The sequence below is a fragment of the Pongo abelii genome, chromosome 1, assembly GCF_028885655.2.
Source record: "Pongo abelii isolate AG06213 chromosome 1, NHGRI_mPonAbe1-v2.0_pri, whole genome shotgun sequence".
Lineage (NCBI taxonomy): Eukaryota > Metazoa > Chordata > Mammalia > Primates > Hominidae > Pongo > Pongo abelii.
This window is the reverse complement of record NC_071985.2, coordinates 196,561,787-196,582,305: the sequence shown is the minus strand read 5'-3', so window position 1 is coordinate 196,582,305 and position 20,519 is coordinate 196,561,787. Positions and strand designations below refer to the sequence as shown.

At 51.2% G+C, this 20,519-nt stretch overlaps 2 protein-coding genes across 2 annotated transcripts in view; both read right to left on the bottom strand.

The window, feature by feature from the left end:
- The window catches only part of GRIK3 (glutamate ionotropic receptor kainate type subunit 3), a 238,019-nt gene that overhangs the window by 160,474 nt on the left and 57,026 nt on the right, over window positions 1–20,519 (bottom strand). The window lies entirely within an intron of this gene.
- On the bottom strand, window positions 1,364–18,432 carry LOC134759633 (filaggrin-2-like). The gene has a single exon (XM_063713347.1). The coding sequence runs from the start codon at window positions 3,660–3,662 to the stop codon at window positions 2,028–2,030; it is 1,635 nt and encodes a 544-aa protein (XP_063569417.1). The 5' UTR covers window positions 3,663–18,432; the 3' UTR covers window positions 1,364–2,027.

The window sequence follows — 20,519 nt, the reverse complement described above, 5'->3', positions numbered from 1 at the left end:
TGCTTCCCCGTCCACACCCCGAGCAGCGCACACGTGCACACAAACACGTGGATGGATACACAGAGGCTGACAGGCACGAGCATACTCACAGCACCCAACATACAGCAGAACACAGGCACTGAGTCACGGGCCCTCTCTGGGAGGCCCCGCACATCACTCAAACCCAGAACCACAGACACAGCACACACAGACATACCCCCGCCCCCAGAGAACACGCATGCACACACAGGCTGCTCTGCTCCATACAAACACAGGGCACATGCACATACATTCACACACAAGCATATCTGGACAGCTGCAGCCAAGCATACTGAACAGGCTACCTCAAGCACGCACACATGTGAATACAACAACAGAAGGCTCAGACACACCCTGGCACATGCTGTGTAGACAAAGACACATCCAGCGCACCAAGGCGTTCAGGACCAGACACACTTGCACACATTCACACAAGTGCTCACGCACACATCCAGAGTGTCTGCGGCCTTTCTGACTCACAACCTCATCCCTGTCAGTAAGGATCCCCCCCGGCCACCAGGGCCAGGGTCTGGTGTTTTGGCTGGCCAGCCATGGCCTGCGGCCAAGGCCTTCTTAACAAAGGCTCGGCATCAGACCAGATCCTCAGAACTGGTAGGTGATGGTGAGGAAGACAAGGGTCTTGGTGATACCTCCTCCTGCAGGCCTCCAGGCTCCATCAACAGCCAGAGCGGGGCCTGTGGGGTCTTCAGTGGCTCAGTTGGGGAGGAGTCCTGAGCCATGGGGTGCTCGGCCTGGGGGACGGCAGGCCCTAGAACTCTGCTCCCCGCCCTTTTCAACATCATCCTCTCCCCTTCTCAGACTAAGCCAGCAAATGGCTGAGCCAGAGAAGCAGAGAGGGGAAGAGGCCCTTGGAAGACAGGGCTGAGGGTGGGAAGCAGGCAGCGTGATTGGTAGGAAGGGGTGGCCGCCTTGGCTGGGGACTGGGCCAAGGTGCTGTATAGGCAGAAGCCCAGAAGAGAAAGTTACTTAGGAAGATGAAATGAGTCAGGGCAGCATCTCACCAGCAGCCATTTAAATGACTCAAAGCCTCATTGTGAAACTGCCACAATTTACCCAGACGGCAGCATTCCACATGCACACCGGAGAGGGAGAAACCCGCTAGCTCCTCTCACGCTGATGTGTGGGCAGACAGGCTTCCCAGCTCCCAGGAAAACAGCTGCCCAGGGCCACGTCCACCCCACACCACTCTCGACCATCACATGCCATGGCCAAGCTGAATCCTTGCAAGGCTTCCAAAGAACTGAGAGAGGCGGACCCTGAGCCCAGCATCCTTGGGAAGGTGAGGGGAGCACAGAACAAAGGCCCCCGAGGTGCACAGGAAACATTTCAGGTGAAATGAGACAAAGTCGGTGGGGAAGTATGAAGCCAGACCGGCCCCGGGCCAACAATTGACCATGTGAACACATGGTACTTACTGCTCTATTGTCTCGACTTTGGCATATTTTGAAAATTTGAAAATTTTTCTGAAATAAAACATTTTTAAAAAAGCTTTGCGTCCTCTCTTTTAGAGAGAGCAGTCATTCATTGTTCGTTCACTTACCCATGCATTCATTCACTGTCCTGTGAGTAAAGCACGCTGTCTCCACCCGCATCACTCTGGGCGATGCCCAGCACCCAAGGCAGACCAGAAGCAAGACCCCCTCTGCTAGAGCAGGCCACAGAGCAGGAGGCTTCGGCAGATGCCACACAGCTATGGAAACGGAGGCTCTGACAAACAGGCTCTAGAATAAGGCTGGGCTGAGTCCTGAACCCTCATCAGATTGGCTGATTGGGGGCCTGTGCTCTTATCAATAGAGAGACAGGGACATGTGTTTACTGCAGGGAACTTTCCACAGCAGGTGGGAGTGTGATCCTGAGAAGCTTCCATGAGCTTCTGTGCTCTGTGAGCCTACCTGTTCTGTGAGTCTGTGTGCCCCATGAGCCTGTGTGCCCCACAAGCCCGTGTGCCTCATGACTCTGTGCCCCGTGAGCCTGTGTACCCAGTGAGCCTATGCCCCGTGAGTCTGTGCCCTGTGAGCCTGTGTGCTCTGTGAATCTGTGCCCCATGAGCCTGTGTGCCCCATGAGCCTGTGTGCTCTGTGAATCTGTGCCCCGTGAGCCTGTGTGCCCCATGAGCCTGTGTGCTCTGTGACTCTGTGCCCTGTGAGCCTGTGTGCCCCATGACTCTGTGCCCCTTGAGTCTGTGTGCCTGTGAGTCTGTGCCCCTTAAGTCTGTGTGCCCGTGAGTCTGTGCCCCATGAGCCTGTGTGCTCCGTGAGTCTGTGCCCCGTCAGCCTGTGTGCCCTGTGAGCCTGTGTGTCCCGTGAGCCATGTGCCCCATGACTCTGTGCCCCGTGAGCCTGTGTGCCCTGTGAGTCTATGCCCCGTGAGCCTGTGTGCCCCGTGACTCTGTGCCCCATGAGCCTGTGTGCCCTGTTAGTCTGTGCCCCGTGAGCCTGTGTGCTCCATGAGTCTGTGCCCTGTGAGTCTCTGTGCCCCATGAGCCTGTGTGCCCTGTGACTGTGCCCCGTAAGCCTGTGCCCCATGAGCATCTGTGATCTGTGAGTCTGTGCCCCGTGACTCTGTGGCCCATGAGCCTGTGTGTCCCGTGAGCCTGTGTGCCCCATGACTCTGTGCCCCATAAGCCTGTGTGCCCCATGTCTCTGTGCCCCATGAGTCTGTGTGCTCCGTGAGCCTGTGTGCTCTGTGAGTCTGTGCCCCGTGACTCTGTGCCCCATGAGCCTGTGTGTCCCGTGAGCATGTGTGTCCTGTGAGTCTGTGCCCCGTGACTCTGTGCCCAATGAACCTATGTGTCCCGTAAGCCTGTGTGTCCCATGACTCTGTGCCCTGTGAGTCTGTGCCCCGTGAGCTTGTGTGCTCTTTGAATCTGTGCCCTGTGAGCCTGTGTGCCCTGTGAGTCTGTGCCCCCTGAGTCTGTGTGCCCTGTGAGTCTGTGCCCCCTGAGTCTGTGTGCTCTGTGAGTCTGTGCTCTGTAAGTCTGTGCCCCATAAGCCTGTGTGCCCCGTGAGCCTGTGTGCCCTGTGAGTCTGTGCCCTGTGACTCTGTGCCCAATGAGCCTGTGTGTCCCGTGAGCCTGTGTGCCCTGTGAGTCTGTGCTCTGTGACTCTGTGCTCCGTGAGCCTGTGTGCCCTGTGAACGTGTGTGCCCCATGACTCTGTGTCCCGTAAGTCTGTGCCCTGTGAGCCTGTGCCCTGTGAGCCTCTGTGCCCCATGACTGTGTGTGCCCTGTGAGCCTGTGTGTCCCGTGAGCCTGTGTGCCCTGTGAGTCTGTGTGCCCCATGACTCTGTGCCCCATGAGCCTGTGTGGCCCCTGACTCTGTGCCCTGTGAGCCTGTGTGCCCTGTGAGCCTGTGTGCCCTGTGAGCCTGGGTGTCCCATGACTGTGTGCTCCATGAGCCTGTGTGCCCTGTGACTCTGTGCCCTGTGAGCCTATGTGTCCCATAAGCCTGTATGCCCTGTGAGTCTGTGTGCCCTGTGACTCTGTGCCCCGTGAGCCTGTGTGCTCTGTGAGTCTGTGCCCTGTGAGTCTGTGTGTCCCATGAGCCTGTGTGCCCTGTGAGCCTGTGTACCCCATGACTCTGTGCCCCTTGAGCCTGTGTGCCCTGTGAGTCTGTGTGCCCCATGGGTCTGTGTGCCCCGCGAGTCTGTGTGCCCTGTGAGCCTGTGTGCCCCGTGAGCTGTATGCCCCATGACTCTGTGTCCCATGAGCCTGTATGCTCTGTGAGTCTGTGCCCTGTGAGCCTGTGCCCCTTGAGCCTGTGTGCCCTGTGAGCCTGTGTGCCCTGTGAGTCTGTGCCCCCGAGCCTCTGTGACCCATGAGCCTGTGTGCCCCATAAGCCTGTGACCCGTGAGTCTGTGTGCCCCCTGACTCCGTGCCCCGTGAGCCTGTGTGACCCGTGAACCTGTTTGCCCCATGAGCTTGTGTGCCCTGTAAGCCTGTGTGGTCTGCAATTGCAGCTCTGGTATTTAACGCAGTGCTTGGCACCTGTACATGCTTAATAAACATCACTGGGTGAATGGAAGTTAGAGGCCAGTAGGGTACTGGGAGCCCCTGGAGAAGGCAGGGGACACTGGGAACAGAGTGAGGTCTGTGAAGGGACCTGGGATGGCTTAGCAACCGTCTCTAGGCATGGGGTCCACTCCTGGGCTGGGCCCATGCTCTTCTGGCCCACTTCAGAGTCTCTGAGAAACAGAGGAGCAGAGCACAGCCCTGTACCCAGCCTCAAGGCCAGTCCAATCGGCACCTCCCAGACTTCCGCTGCTAAGCCTGGCTCCTTAGAGGCTGCTCCATTCACCCCATGGACACAGAACTGCCCCTCTGGGCCTATTTGGTCAGCTCTGTTGCCTGGTATACCAGCATCCCTCCTTCTCCCACCTTGCGATGACCAACCAGGCTGAGGGAGTAAGTATCTCAAGGTTCCTTCTAGCCTCGGACAAGCTGGGGAGATGGGGTGGGGGACAAAGCGCAATCCCTCAGAGAGGAAAGAGTGTTGATTTGGGATTTATCAGGGAAGCACAACACATAGGTCACCACCAAAACAGCTTTGGGGTGGGTCAGTGGTCATTCCACTGCTAAAGCCATATACACGGAGACGACATGTCCTCAACTCTCATATCCCAGGGACAGCAGCTCTCTTGTTATCCTGTCCCTGTTTCGCTGGTTTCTGCAGACATTCAGTGATGCCTCTTCTCCCCTGCACATGGAGGTAGGCTCCATGCAACACATTGTGTGCACACACTTGCCCACCTGTGCACACACCCACATCCTCACTCAGCCGCCTGCCCTCAAGCACCCACCATCCCTCCCTCCACAATCCTGCCTGGCTCAGGCCCAGGCTGGGGGTGAAGGGGCATACGGAGGCAAGCAGGAAAGGGGCCTTGGCCTGAATTCCAAAGTCTGAAATAGCCCACCACAAATTATCTTTGTTCTGACAGGCTGATAGGCATAATTATCCCATCAGAGGAAAAAAAAACAGAAGAGAGAGGACGAGGACAGTGGTAGAAAGAGAGACAGCCACGGGCAGAGACAAAGAAAGCAGCAGGCACTGAGAGGGGTGGCTCTCAGGAGGCCACAGCCTATAAGAAAGCACAGATGCCCACCGGGCCCCAGGCACAGCCCTGGGGGAGCCCCTTCCCTCTGACAGGCCAGGCTTGCTGTGGGCTTCAGGGCCCATCTGTGAGACGGGAGGGCTCAACAAAGTGATCTCCAAAGTCCTGCTGGCTCCGACCTGAATGTCTCTAGATGGCAGAGCTGGGATGTGTTCGATGAAATCATTTTGCCGAAGGATGCAAAGACCCTTGAATGAAGGTTGTCCTTTTTTCATTCAAGTCACATCTCTTTGTTCTCCAGCCCCCCTTATCAAGAGCCCAGAACGTGAGTGCCCCTGCTCTGCAATGGCACTGTCCTAGGTGCGGGGGACTCAGCAGTAATCAGGACAACCGACCACCCTTGCTCTCGAGCTCACAGCCTGGTGGAAGGGGACAGAGAAACCCAGCCAGATGATTCCATACGTGGTGAGAACCGGTCTGAGAGCCAGAGTCCAGGGTGCTCTGGGGATGCAGATGAAGGATCCCTGATCCAGACATGCTGGTGGGAAGACATAGAAAAATTCAAAAGGAAGGTAGGCTCACAGAAGGACTGAGTGAGGGGCAATTGCTGGCCAGGTGGGGAGGAGCACCAGCCCTGCACAGATAATTCCAGATATCACGAGGCATGGCTTCTGCCCCCTGGCCACCCAGTACCTGCTTCTGAACAGGTTCACATGTATCAGCTTCTCCTCTTCTACTAGATGGAAAGATCCTTGCAAAGAGGCACTCCCCATTCCTCTTATCTCTGTCACAGTCCTGGGCACACAACAGGCTTAATACATTCTCACTGAATGCAGGTTCGGTCCATTCCCAGAAACAAGCCACAGATGGAAGATCCTAGCCTCAGGTCCCTAGGGCTCTCTCCGGTCTCCCCTAGGTACATGCATGCCCCAGGGGTTAATCTCAGTCCCACGCCGCTTTTCAAGAAAGAACTAAAGGGATGCGTCTAGATTCAGGGGAAAGAGACAGAAAAGGGACTGAGGGCCAAGAAACCCAGAAGACCTGGAGACTGCTAAGCCAGGGCCCTGGGTTTGTGTGCAGTGGGGCCTGAGGCAAGCAAGCAGATGGTGGCTGAAGTGGTTAGTGGTGGAGGAAAGTGAGAGAGAGGGAGAGGAAGAGAGAGAGAGAGAGAACAGAAGTGAACAAAAAGTCAGAGGGAGAAGGAGATATGGAGAGGCAAAGAGAGGGACCAAGCCAGGTGGATAAAGACCAATACAAAGTGATGAAAAATGAAGGAAGGAGGGAGGCTGAGGCAGGAGGATAGCTTGAACCTGGGAGGCGGAGGTTGCAGTGAGCCGAGATCGTGCCACTGCACTCCAGCCTGGGCAACAGAGCGAGACTCCCTCTCAAAAAACAAACAAACAAACAAACAAACAAAAAACAAAAGAAGGAAGGAAGAAAAGAGAAAAATCTAGATGGACATCTAAATAAAAATGATGAGGAGAGAGATGACCTGGGGTGGGTAGAGGTGGCCAGGGGCAATGCAAAGGACAGAAAGGGTGAAGGGAGACAGAGTCAGAGAGCTTCTATTCCAGGAGGAGAGAGGAACTTGGAAGTGGGAGGAGAAGGAAGGAGAGACATTAGCCAACCCTGAGGTCAGGGACCGAGGCAGGGAGCCCAGGGGAGGGGTCGGCTGCATGCCCAGTGTCCTCTTCCCATCTGCCTGTCCACAGGAGCTAATCCTTGGTCTTCCACTCCATCAGGCTGGCAGGACTCTCTCCCTTGCCTCCTGCCCACTTGGCTCCATAAGTATGTCTGGGGGAGGAAAGCGGCGGTGGCAGGCAATAGAGAAAACAGCTCTGGGAATAAACAAACCCCCCGCTCAGCCTCCTGAGACCAGGACACTCGAGACGCCAGGCAGAACGTGAGAGTCACACCAATGCTTCCCAATGGTTTCCTGCGTGCCTGGGAGGAGGCTTGGGAGTTGCATTAATAACTGCGATGGAGAGGAACGCCTTCTGTGTGGCACACACTTGCTGAGCTCCTTCTATGCATTATCTCACTGAGTCCTCACAACCACTCTGAGCCGCACGCCATTACTCGCTCCCTTTGAACATCTGAGGCTCAGAGAGGTTCAAGATCTCGCCCAAAGTTGCACAGCTGGGAAGTGGTGGAACTGGGATTTGAACCCCTGCTTTTAACTTCTATTCCTTGTGATCTATAAAGAGGAGTGAGAGCGTGCTGGCCTCTCTGTGAGAGTTCCCCACCTCTGAAGGCCCAGCTTCCTTTAGGAAATAATCCCCAGTGAGATGTCCCCCTCAACCCCCAGCAGCCTCCTGAATTCTTTCCAGGTTGCTGTGACCTCAGAGGCACCTCTGCATTGAATGGCTGTATGGACAAGGGCCTCCCAAAGCAGGCAATGCACGGAACTGAGTCTCTGGTGACCTGAGCCTCAGATTGTATCCATTTGTCCATCACCCCCAGGGACAAAGAAGTAGCTGGTGAGGATGAAGAGACAGGGTTTAAAGCCAGAGCCTTCTCCTAAGGACAGGCAAAGGCCTGGGAGGCCGGCTGGGGATTCTGTGTACCACCGTGGTCATGAAGACCCCATGGACAAATGCATGCAGAGGCAGGAGGTGCTAAGAAGCTGTGGGCCTGGCCTGGGCAAGAAGAGTCACTCATTAGTATGGGGACACCAGGCTGCTTACACAGCTGGGCGAGGTCTGGCACAGATGGACCAACTGTGTCGGGCTGCTGTACTCCTCTGGACAGCACCGGAGTCCTCCTCCAGGTCTTGCCCGGAGATAGGCACCAGCTGAGCGTTCAGGATTTCTCAGAGCTCAGGTGACCTCCCTGTAGAGGGGGCCCCTGAGCCCCAGCCTGGGAGCTTCATCTACTGCAGCTGGCAAACTCTCCGAGGGGAGGAAATCAGACCACGAGGCTCCATGACTCAGGGGTGGCCTCCACACAGTGACCCCTCTCCCCTCCTCACACATGCAGCATCCATAAACAAGTCCGGCCACTGGAAACCGGATCCCCACATCACTGCCCTTATGATATAATCAGCATGGACCGGGGCTCCCTGTATGTGGGGCTCTGACTTGGATACTTTCTCATGTTCATCTTTTATAGTTTTCAGTTACGCTGAAAGGGTCAGCTCCTGATGCCCATTGGATAGATAAGAAAATGGAGGCTCAGTGAAGTGACTTGCCTAAGACCGTGCCCACAGTGAGTAACAGTGCCTGATTTCAAGACCATTCATGTCCTTTCCACTACCCACACCCCTGCCAAGATACCCCACATGATATGACCAGCGCAGCCATCACTAATAGCATCAAACTCAAACCTCAAGTGCTACATTGAAAAGAGGAATCTCCAAGGCATCTGACAAACGTCCTGTGGGGGAGAGAGCACATAGGAAGACCCCCATAGCTGCCAGCTGCCACCATCACAGCCCAAGCCCATTAGCTGAGTCAGTTTCCTAGGAAAGGTTTTGAAATGCTATTAATTCCCCCAATTATAAGACAAATGTTTGTTGATCCTGTTAAGGTTTATCACACAGCAGTGCTGCCTGAGTAACAGCTAAATCCAAGGGGCCCAGTGCCATGGAGTGGAAGGTGTGCGGTACCTGAAAAAGCAGGCTCAAATCTGATCCCAGAGCTGTCCTCACTCAGAGTATGACCTTGGGCGAGTCACTTAACCATCCTAGACTTCTATTTCCTCGCCTGTCAAATGAAGGAGTTGAATTATATGGTCCCCAAGGTCCTCGCGGGCTGAACTTTCCAGAAGACGGTGATTCGTGATTCAATTAAAGTTTACCAGGCTGTCTATCAGAAAATTTAATGACTCTTCCAAGTTGACCAAGGCAGGCAAAAAAGATTATAAATGTAATTTCACTGAAATGGGAAAAGATGAGAATAAGCAAGCAAATAACATCTTAACACAGAGGCCACACTTGCCAGCGAACAGTGAGTCACTGCCTTTGCGTGGGGGAGAAAAAGGAATGAAATTGGATTCTCTGGAGCTCACATGGACTTGTTTTCCCAGAGCCTTGGAGAGGGCTTGCTATAGCCGGGGGATAGATGAGACTCTTGGGGTTAACTAGAAATGGGGGGAGAAAGGTCCCAGGGGAATGTGATTTAAGCCAACCTAAAAGGGGAATTTACGACAACTGCAGTCATTTCTTCTCCATTTGACCCACAGGCCTCCAGACTTGCTGAGATGTGGCTCTGAAAGATTCTGAGATAGTTTAGATTGAGTCCCAATGGGAATTTTGTTCCCAGGGAGGTTAAAGGTTCGCTGTGGAACCTCAATTCCCTTAGAAACATTTGCAAAGAGGGTAATTTAAGCAAAAATACTATTTGTTTCCCAATTTACAAGCAATTACACATGATTTACAGCCCAGCTTGCCTCTTGCACAAGCAGCTCCGTAATTTACAAGACCATAAAGTTGGGGGCTCCCATGCTCCTGCCACAATAAATCTGGCCTGGATGGTGACTTGGGGCGGAAATGATTAATCTGCCTTTGAGGGATAAGCCAGCACAGTGCTATATTAGCCAAGGAAGCATGGTGCTGAGACGGCACTTCTTAGCCCCACCCATGACACCTGTTTTGCTCTAGAAGAGAAATATGCCCCATGGTCCCAAGAGGGAGGGGTATAGGACATGCTAGCCAGGAAAGGGTGCCAGCCAAGGGTGCAGGTCCAGCCATCTGTGCACTGATGTGCACCTTATCTGTTGTCCTGAGGGCTCACCCCAATCACTTCTCCACAGGCCCAGTTCTGCATCAGCTGGGGCAGCTTGTGGCAGATTTGTGATGTCTCAAGCTGGACATGGGACCAGACAGGCTATCAGGAAAGTGTTAGACAGAAAGGCCATGGTTTGGCCTGGACTGCAGCTAAAGAGTTTGCCAAGCCAACAGGGGCCTCGGACGTTCATCAGAGCCGTCAAGCTTGGACTGGGTGGGTCTGGATCAGAGCCTCTTCACCAGGACAGAGATGGCTGGGAGGTCAGCACCAGGGACAGCTCCAGCAAGGCTCTGCTTGGCTAAGGCTGAGGATGACCATGGTCTTTTGACTTCCCACAGTTGAAGTTAGCAGGGGAGTGAAGGTGAGAAAAATTTCTAGCTTGAAAAGGCTGGACTGAGAAGGCAGATCCTAATCTTTGTGGATCCATGTAAGAGCCCTCTTTTCTTCCTCAAGAAGCCGGGTGTCTCTGGACACCCAGAGATCACTCTGAATACCACTGAATCCTTGATGGATTTAATCATAGCTTATTTCCAAGATCCTTCTCATCAGAATCCTCTTCCAGGGTACAGACCACCCCCCCTCAACACCTTGGCATTCTCACATTCATACGGATTCTGATCTTCAGGCTTAGATCCTGAGAAGAAAATAATAATAGATCCAGGCATGGTGAGCCCCTCATTCATTTATTCACCAAGTATATAATAAGACCCACTATTTGCCAGACAATGTGCTTGTTTTGAGGGAAACAATGGTTGAAAAAAAAATGTATGGAACCCTTGCCCTCTTAATAGGTGAGAAGGACAATTAAGTTAATGTTAACAATCATGAATATTTGTTGAATTATTACTAAGTATCAGGTCTTGTGTTGGGCCCCTTTAGAGACAACATCTCACTTAATCTTCTAAGACACTCCATGCAGTAGATGATAGTATCAGCTAATCACACAGTTAGCAAGAGGAGGGGCTAAAATTTGAAGTCAGACATCCTGACTCTAGGGCCTTCCCTTTTAACCACTAGACAATGACAATATAGCTTCATCAGTGCTGTGATAGAGTGCAAGAGCCTTTCTGGTCTTCACTTCTCTTCCCCAGCTCCTGGTCCTCCCTTCTTCACTGAAAGCTGAGACCAGGGGGTATGTGCACCTGTGCCCTTTCTACTGGGACCCACAAATCTCTGAAGTGCTTCTCACTCTGATGCTTTTCTCTGCCTTGTCCTGGATTTCTGCTCCAACCTCCATGCCCAGCAGGGCCTGACTACCTTCTGCTCAGGGATCACTCTACAGCATATATCTCATGGCCCTGAGGGAGCATGGGAAATGAGGGAGCAGAGACTTATGGGTCATCTGTGTCTCTATGGAAACACTGACACCAGGAAGCAGAACCACAGCCTATGGTCTGGAAAGGAGGAGGTAGGTGACAGGTAGGAGGTAAAGAGGAAGTAAGATGGAAAACCAGGTAGGAAATCCAGCTTGACAGACACAGAGTGGTGTGGACAAAGGGTGGGGCCCATCGGCAATGCTCCTAGAAGGTAAACGACAAGAGGTGAAGGGCAGAGGGTTAAGATAATGCACTTGGGTGCCAGACACACTGAGTCAGAAGCCAAACTTTACCACCTATAGACAGGTTACTTAAACTCTCTAAGGCTCTGTTTTTCCATCTATAACATGGGGCTAATAATAGCAAAAGCACAACCTGTTTTGACAATTGAGATAACAGATCTATGATAAATAGTAAGCACTCAATAAATGATAGTAATAATGGGATAATAATGACTTATACTTTGCCCAGTGAGCCTGTCCTGAAGGACCTGGCCCCAGGTACCTGGGAACAGAGGCCTAGATTCAGTGCCAGGCCCTCTGGTGTGTTTTCCACTAGGCCCTCTGTCCTACTGAGAAACTGAGCTGGCAGAGCACTGGGGTTCTGTGATGGTGGCAGACTCCCTGCCCCAACCCTGCCCCAGCTACCCCCATCTCTCGCAGGTAGCAACATCCCTGGAAGCTTTAACCATGAGCGACGGGAGCACTATTATTCACTTCCTCAGTTTCACCTGCTCTTCTCTCTCTCTTTCACTCTCTCCCTCTCCCTCTGTGTGTGTGTGTGTGTGTGTGTGTGTGTGTGTGTGTGTGTGTCTGCTTTGTTTCCCTCTGTTCATGCTCCCTCCATAGATTTATTTTTGTCTCCACCCTTCCTGTCTTTGCCTCTCCTACTACCATCTCCTTCCACCATCACTACCACTACCCCGCAGGGCAGGATAACTGGTGGCCATTGGGAGTGACACACATTCCTATAATAAGGCAGGTCAGAAGCACATTGTTAAGGGGGTTGACTGAGTGTCCTACCCACAGGTGTTGATACTCCCCCAAGATCAGGGAACGTTTTAACCTCTTTCCAAACAAGCTTTGGGCAGCTCTGAAGATACCTCCACCTGCCCTTTCAAAGGCCCCTTGCTAGTAGCTCCTCCGCCTCTCTCACATGCACCTAGTCAGCCCACTGGTCACCAGCACAGGAACATGGTCACAGTAGCTACCCCTCTTTACAGTCTGGAGCCTCCACAGCTGCTGGCCCCACCTGCTACAGCTCCATGTGGGGCAAGGCCAGGACTTCCTGTGGTCTTTGCCATGACATTCAGGCTGGCAATTGGGTAGCAATGTGGCCCCCATTTCCCCAGCAGTGGGTGTCTCAGGAGCAGATGTGCCTGTCAGGACAGCACTGACACCCCCACCTGGGAAGCACTCTCTACTGTTGTTTGACAATCGACAATTTGAGCAAACAGAATGACTCATCCAGAGACAAAGCCAAGGCAGGCAGCCTTTCCAACCCTCTCCCAAGGGAGGCGAACTAATTTGGGGGCCTTGTCAAAGTGCCCACTCCCTACTCTCTCTACTCCCCACGAAGAAGCCAGATTAATGAAATCGATACCATATGCCACCCTCTCTTCCCCCAAATTACACTGGCTCCCAAGACAAAGCAACCCTTCCAGAAAACCAAACCAGCATCCTCCAGCTCATCCCCCAAGTCAAAACCTGAAGGTTACCATGCCAAGAGTGTCAACAGGGGCTGAGCAGGGCCCCACCAATGGCAGAAGCCAGTCAAGACAGCCAGGGGGAGAAATAGACCTAAACAGCTCAGGGAGGTCACACCTGCCCCTCAGAAACCAGCAAGGGGCTGTGTCTGGTCATCCTCTCTCCATCCTGTGAGAACAGTGAATGGTTAATAAGGAGACGGGGCCCATGTTCAAATCTGCCACCTGGGAGCAGAGTTAGATTTGGGTTTTGGTTTTGTTTGGTTTTTGGAAGCAAGTTTGATCTTGACAGATTAACCGCCTCCCAACACACACATAATCATTGACAGATAGATTTATTTATCCATTCATTCAACATTTGTTGGCACTAACCATGTGCCAAGCCTGTTGCTAGGCCCTGGAGGTGCAGAATGAAAATCCTAATGATGGAATAAGTATTGGAGTAGAGACCTGCATAAAGTACCCTGGGTGTGCACGATGAGGAAAGAGTCACTATTTTCTGACGGTATTTGAAAGGGCTTCATTGTAGAGAGGACACTGGCATAAGCAACAGGATAAGTGAAATTCACCAGCGGAAGACACGGAACTCACAGAGTTCAATGAAGTCTTGGGTCCTGGCTTCAGGCTGTAACACACATCTTCTCAAATCCAGCTGGGCACGACACACCCAGAAATCACAGAGCTTTCCATGAAACCCCATGAGGATGTGAATGGACAGAACTCTATCATGTGAGCTAAGAACAATTCAGCTAATCAAAACTATGACCATATGAAAAATGGCAATATTAAATACTGTTAAAAAATTTGGCAGGGGAAAAAATATATAACATCAGTGTTATCTCCAATGGCAGTGTGAAGGGCAAGGTTGACAGGTAGGGTAAGGATGTTTGATGCCAGGTGTGATATCCAAAAACTGAACAGTCATTCATCATGTCAGCTGCTTCTGCTTTCTGGAGACCTGTGTTAGCAGGCACCAAAGGTTTAATAAACACATATAGAGGCAGAATTGACTGGGAAAATTTTATCAACCAACTACACAGTTTCTGCAATTTGTGAAAAGACCACTCTCTGATAGGAGTTGGAATGGGTCTCTCTGCTCCTGAAACTCCCTTAATGTGAACTAGGAGGTCATCCGTATGTCTTCCACAGGCGATGAGTGGGGCCACCGTACCATATCAGGCCTCATTGCCCTCAGGAAATTCCTTAAACACCGGAGTCTGATATCAGAGGTCCACATACACTGACTCAAATGACATTTCTAGCCTTTCTGTCATTCCAATCCTCTAATCTAGCTGGGTCATTCTACACACCATTCACCTCACATCCTCTACTCTTTTGCCCACCATTGGAAGCTCAATTCCTGGCACAAAAATTGTACTCGGTAAATATTTTATGAATGAATAAAAGGATGGATGGGTGGATGAATGGTTGGACAGGTCAGTGAATCCTACCACTATGCCATTTTCTCTGATTGGAATAAGTCTCCCCAGATCCAGCTTGTCGTGGAGAACTGGCTCCAAACACTTCTCTAGGGTTCCTCTTCCCCAGCCCACTCCATTGTACATAGATTACTTGTTCCTCTTCATTGCTGATCATGGGTCTGCCATGCTCACTGGGAAATCAATTATGCTTTGATTCCACAGATTGCCCTGCAATGTCTCTTATATTCCTCTTGGTTTTGTAATTGTTTTTTCATGACTTTGTTCCCCCAATAGCCTTTCACTACCACAAGAAGAATGACCCTATATTTTATTCCAAGACAGTCCTGGACCACTGGGCCAGTCCAGTAGGAACTGACTAGGTGATGATGTGCTCATAACAAACCCTTGTTGGGGAGCCATGCAAAGCTGTGAGACACCACCAGCCAGGCAAAGCAAAATTGGCCTCTCTCTGGCTCTGCTGCTGTGGGACCTTGGCTGACCACTTGCCTCTGGACCTCCAGGACATGCTTAGTCTGGCTCTTCTGTGGCCCTTCCCTTGGAGAACCTCCTTCACCACCTGGTTCTGGTAGGGCTGTCAGTCATAGAGCACCTTCTCCAAGACATAGAGATGGGCAAGTGGCTAAAATGGCAAATCAGCCTCATCATCCTTCTGACTCCAGGATAGCCACATGTCCAAGTCCAGGCCAACTGGGAGGGCTTTATTCAAGAGCTTAGAGGGGAAACATCCTTCCCATACAAATGGAAGGCTGCCTTTGCCATAGAATTGAATGAGGCTGCAGCTAGGCCTCCCAGAAGCAAAGTCAAGGGATGGCATGGCTTGATCACCCAGGTCTAGCCACATCTAAACCAGTCTACCCCTAGACTGCCCAGTTCTAAGGGCCTGCTAATTCCCTTTTTACTTAACACACTTAGAGTTGGGCCTCTAAAATCAAGAGAATCCAGAGTCTAAGTCCTCCCCTCTGTGCCTTAAGAAGGATGAGAGATGTGCAAATTGCTCCACTTCCAGAGAGGGACAGCGGGGAAAGGTTATACTTGGATATGAGAAGCCTCTTAGAAGTTCTTGGCAGCTCCTAGAACCTTGCCCCAATCCCAGGGAGGCTTCTGGGTGGCCTTCGGCAGCTCTGATCCTCAATGCTCAAAGACTTCTAGGTGGATAACAGAGTGAAGGAGACTGCTGCCTGCCATCTCCTCTCCAGCACAGTCATCAGCATCCACATTCCCCGACCTGACACCCTCCTTTTCTTCTGCTCTTCTTGCAGCCACATTATACAAACAGGCCCGCCCATAGTCACAGAGGCCTGGAGACACCCTTTTGGAGGGAATGGGGAAACTTCTCCAGCTTACCTCTCTGCGAAGTGCTTCTGTGGCAGAACCACTCCCCAGGGCCTGGCACCATCTGTTGTTAGAAATCCCCTTTGCTAATTATTAAACTTCTCTGAACGGAAATGAATCATGGAGCCAGGCAGGAGGGGGCTTGAGGAGGCACTGGCAATTTACTTAGAGGCAGTAATCATCCCAGCCAGGCCACACGCGGAGGCTCCTGATCCATCTTTGGCATGGGCTCCGCCACGTGCTCCGCATCCCAACGAGGCTGTTATTTCTGAAGGAGAATCCACAGGGCCTGGGAGGCCTGGGAATTTCCTGCAGAACTTCAGTGGTCTGGAACCTCCTTGGAGCCCCTAAGGACCCCACTCTGCCTAGGTCCAAAGAGTCAGCAAGGGCTGAAAGTGGACAGATCCTGATGGAATGGACCAGGCCTTCCGTACTGACTCCAGCATCTTGGAAGCAAAGTAACAGGCTCGCGGCACCCCAGCCAGCTCCTGGATGAGGAAATACAATGATGTAATATGATCTTGTCCCTGAATTACACCACAGAGAGAGTGGAAGGGGTAGGAGCAGGGTCTTGAGAAACGGGAGGTGGGTCTTATCCTAACAAGGGCTCCCACAACCTCCAGGACTTCCCATTGCCACTCTTATTCCCCTTTCCCTCAGGTAGGCTGAGCCAGGTTACATTCAGGGAGTCAAAATGAGTGTAGAGCGCTAGGAAAGAAAATCCCCATGTCTTGAGCACTTTCAAGGGTCCAATCGCTTTGCTGTTTTCTCATGGAATCTGCCCAACAACCATGCAAGACAGGCATTATTCTCATTTAACAGACTAGAAAACTGAGGCTCAGAGAGGAAAAGTGACTCGCCCAATGTCCCTCAGCAAGCTGGGAGCAGAAGTCGGCCCAGTTCCATGTGACCCTTTTCTCTCTACTAGACTAGGGGCCAAAGGATGAGGCGGAACATCTGTGTCCAGAGGAGGATTTGTTGACACTCACGGAAAGCACATGGGGGCCCAGGGTCTCCATCATCATCACCATCAGTTCTGGGCATGTATCAGGTGCCCACTGGCCTTGAAAGTACAAAGACCTGAGAAGTTCCCACTGTAGTCCCTTGGGAAGGAAGTCAGGTATTAGTGACCCATGCCAATCTGGTATCTGCCCCAGGACAACAGAAGAAGAGCAAATCTCCAGGCAGCCCTTCATGCACCTATCCCTCCCTTGTTCAGATACTTCCAAAGCTACCCCCAGCCCTTAGGATAGCATACAGAGGCCACCAGGGCCCTGCAAAGCCTCTTCCCTGCCTGCCTCCTTAGAACCATCACTCCACCCCTCCTCCCTGCGTTAGCAGCGCTGGACTTCTCTGGCCTGGGAAAGTGCTTGCTATGTCTGCACACCAGGCCTTTCCTTGAGCTGTTTCTTCCACGAAAAACACCCTTCCCACACTCTTTGCCTGGCTACCTACTCCTTTGAGTGTCAGCTTAGACGTCACTTCTTTTTCCTTTTTTTTTTTTTTTTTTGAGACAGAATCTCGCTCTGTCGCCCAGGCTGGAGTGCAGTGGCACAATCTTGGCTCACTGCAACCTCCACCTCCCGTTCAAGCAATTCTCCTGTCTCAGCCTCCCTAGTGTCTGGGACTACAGGCATGCGCCACCGCGCCTGGCTAATTTTTTTTTTTTTTTTTGTATTTTTAATAGAGATGGGGTTTCACCGTATTGGTCAGGCTGGTCTTGAACTCCTGACCTCAGGTGATCCATCTACCTTGGCCTCCCAAAGTGCTGAGATTATAGGCATGAGCCATCGCGCTGGGCCTAGACATCACTTCTCTAGGGAAAAACTCTCTCAAAGCATGAAATGAGGCATGAAAATGATTTCAGATGACATAGGAGACATTTATGATGCTGCGTGCCACGTCCTCTCAGCTCACCTGATTTCAGAAGAGCTGTCGTGGACAGTACCCTGCCCTTGTCTCACCTGAATTTTGGGAAGGTCACTCAGCCCCTCATGAGAAACCAGGAAGTGTGAGGGGGAAGTAACGTAATGGGTGTTGGAAATTACAGACATGTGCCCAGCTTCTCTGTCCTCCAGTGAGATGACTCTGTGGTGTGTTTTGCTCGGTTCTTCAGGCCTTCATGGGATTGAGGCTCCAGCAAACCCAGGAAATACTGAGCAGCAGCCAGCTCAGCATTTCATTGGCTTTTATCCCTTCCCTGCCTCAGTTTCTCCACACCTGCACTCCTGCTTCCTCCCAAGTAAACTACCTGCCCTCACGTCCTTATTGTAGGCTGTGCTTTCAGGGCAGGTGATCACAGAAAACTCTTTTTATTAGGTTGGTGCAAAAGTCATTGCATTTTTGGCCATTACTTTCAATGACAGAAACCGCAATTACTTTTGCACCAACTTAATCCTTTATTAGTTATGTACCTATGTGTTAAAATATGTTAACATATATATGTTTAACATATGCATATATTAAAATATGAACAGCACAGATAATAGCCCAAAGGTGGAAACAACCCAAAGGTCCATCCCTGATGAATGGGTAAACAATGTGGTATAAATGCGAATGAATTATTATTCAGCCTTAAAAAGGAATGCCAGCCGGGAGTGGTGGCTCACACCTGTAATCCCAGCATTTTGGGAGGCTGAGGCAGGTGGATCACGAGCTCAGGAGATCGAGACTATCCTGGCTAACACGGTGAAACCCCATCTCTACTAAAAATACAAAAAAAATTAGCCGGGCGTGGTGGTGGGCGCCCGCAGTTGGAGCCAATCGGGAGGCTGAGGCCAGAGAATGGTGTGGACCCAGGAGGTGGAGCTTGCAGTGAGCTAAGATCGCTCCACTGCTCTCCGGCCTGGGTGACAGAGCGAGACTCTACCTCAAAAAAAAAAAAAAAAAAAAAAAAAAAAAGAATGCCATTCTGATACATGCTACAACATCGATTAACCCCTAAGGCATGCTAAGTGAAATAGGCAAGACACGAAAAGACAAATATTGTGTTTATTCCACCTATATGAGGTACCTAGAATAGGCACATTATAGAGACAGAGGTTACCAGGGGCTGGGAGGAGGGGTAATGGGGAACTACTGTTTAATGGGTACAGAGTTTCTGTTTGAGATGATAAAACAGTTCTGGAAATGGACAGTCGTGATAGTTGTACAAGATTGTGAATCTACTTAATGTTACGGAATCAGATACTTAAAACTGTTAAAATGGTAATTTTTATGTTCTATATAGGTATCATAATAAAACATTTTAAAAAACTTTAAATATACGTAAATAGCACATTGGGTCTCAGGCTTTCACAGATAACATCACCCAGGACAAGGCTAAAAAATCAATGAGCTTATCGAAAGTTGGTTGTTTTTTTTTTTTTTTTTTTTTGAGAGGGAGTCTTGCTCTGTCACCCAGGCTCGAGTGAGTGCAGCGGCACGATCTCAGCTCACTGCAGCCTCCACCTCCTGGGCTTAAGTGATTCTCCTGCCTCAGCTTCTTGAGTAGCTGAGACTACGGGCGCATGCCACCATGCCCGGCTGATTTTTTGTATTTTTAGTAGAGACAGGGTTTCACTGTATTAGCCAGGATGGTCTCCATCTCCTGACCTCGTGATCTCCTGCCTTGGCCTCCCAAAGTGCCAAGATTACAGGCATGAGCCACTGTGCCCAGCCTAAAGCTTTTAAAAAGCAAAACAGTGAGAAGTAAATGATCATGGAGATTGGTATGCTGATAGGGCAAAAACTGTGAAGGTGGAATTTAAACGATCGGTTTTGGGAAGCCCTGCCCTAAAGGAGATGATATCCCCACTGCTGCGTGCTCCTGAGGCACCCTCCACTTTCTCCTTTTGGTGCCGCTCATTACAGCTGCAAATTCTTATTTCCTTGTCTGTTTCCCCACTGGCCTGTAGGTCACATGAGAGGTCGCATGACAGCAGTAAGCCGTCTGCCCCATTCCTTTCTGTATCCCAGCATGTAGCAGGTGGGAGGTGTTAATAAACAAGTGCTAAATTGAATGACATGAAATTCTATCTGAGCAGGAAGGCCTCCTGAAAAAGGGGAGTCTCCAAAAGTGAACAGGATTTGCTTTAACAGCAAAGAAGCAAAAGAAGCAGAAGAGCATCCCAAGGAGCAACCCAAAGTAGGAAGACCTGTGATGTGTTCTGGAAGCACTGGGTTCTCCTGCTTGGCTACAGCAGGGGACGGGACACATGGAAGGGTGTGCATAGTGGGGTAGTCAGAGAGGAAGCTGGATGTGAGATGGGCCCTTGAATGCCAACCTCAGGCATTTGAGTGAATCCTTGTAAGCCAACAGGACAGTGACGGGGGAGGCTCTGGACTCCTTCCCTTTTGCCAGAGTTTTAAATCTCAGCTACTCTCCCCCCAAGACAGGAGGTCCTACCTGGGGATGGTCTTCAGGGCATCTATGACTTCTTACATTCTATGCAACTTATTATATGAATGTGCATTTTTTTTCCAGGGGAAAAGGGTTTATCATTTTCATCAGGTCTAAAAAACCTTTGTGACCTCTTAAGCAGTAAGATGCTCCTGGCTCTGGGGAAAAAGCCAGTTGGGCAGGGTCCCACTCAAATTGTCCCCATCCCCATGGGCCATGGACCTCAGCAGACAAGAATGCCAAGGTGGACAAGGTCTACCCAGTGATCTCAGCCACTATCCAGCTTCACAACTGCCCAGATTGAGGATTGGGACCCAGGAGGCATGAAATCGACTGCATCTCAAGGTATGCTATTGGTTGAAGGGATCATCGGTGCTGATCTTGACCCCCTCCCCATGGTTCTTGGATCTCTCCATCCTTCCGGGGGCTCTGAGTCATCATCTGAGTTATAGCCCCTTCAATTCTATACCAGCACAGTCCCAAAGCACCAGAACTCTCAGGTGACCTCCCTTATGAGCCCCACTTCAG

What these genes read in the sequence shown, in the direction of transcription:
- LOC134759633 (XM_063713347.1), bottom strand. Translation starts at nt 3,662, where the DNA reads ATGGGGCACACAGACTCACAGGGCACACAGGCTCAAGGGGCACAGAGT.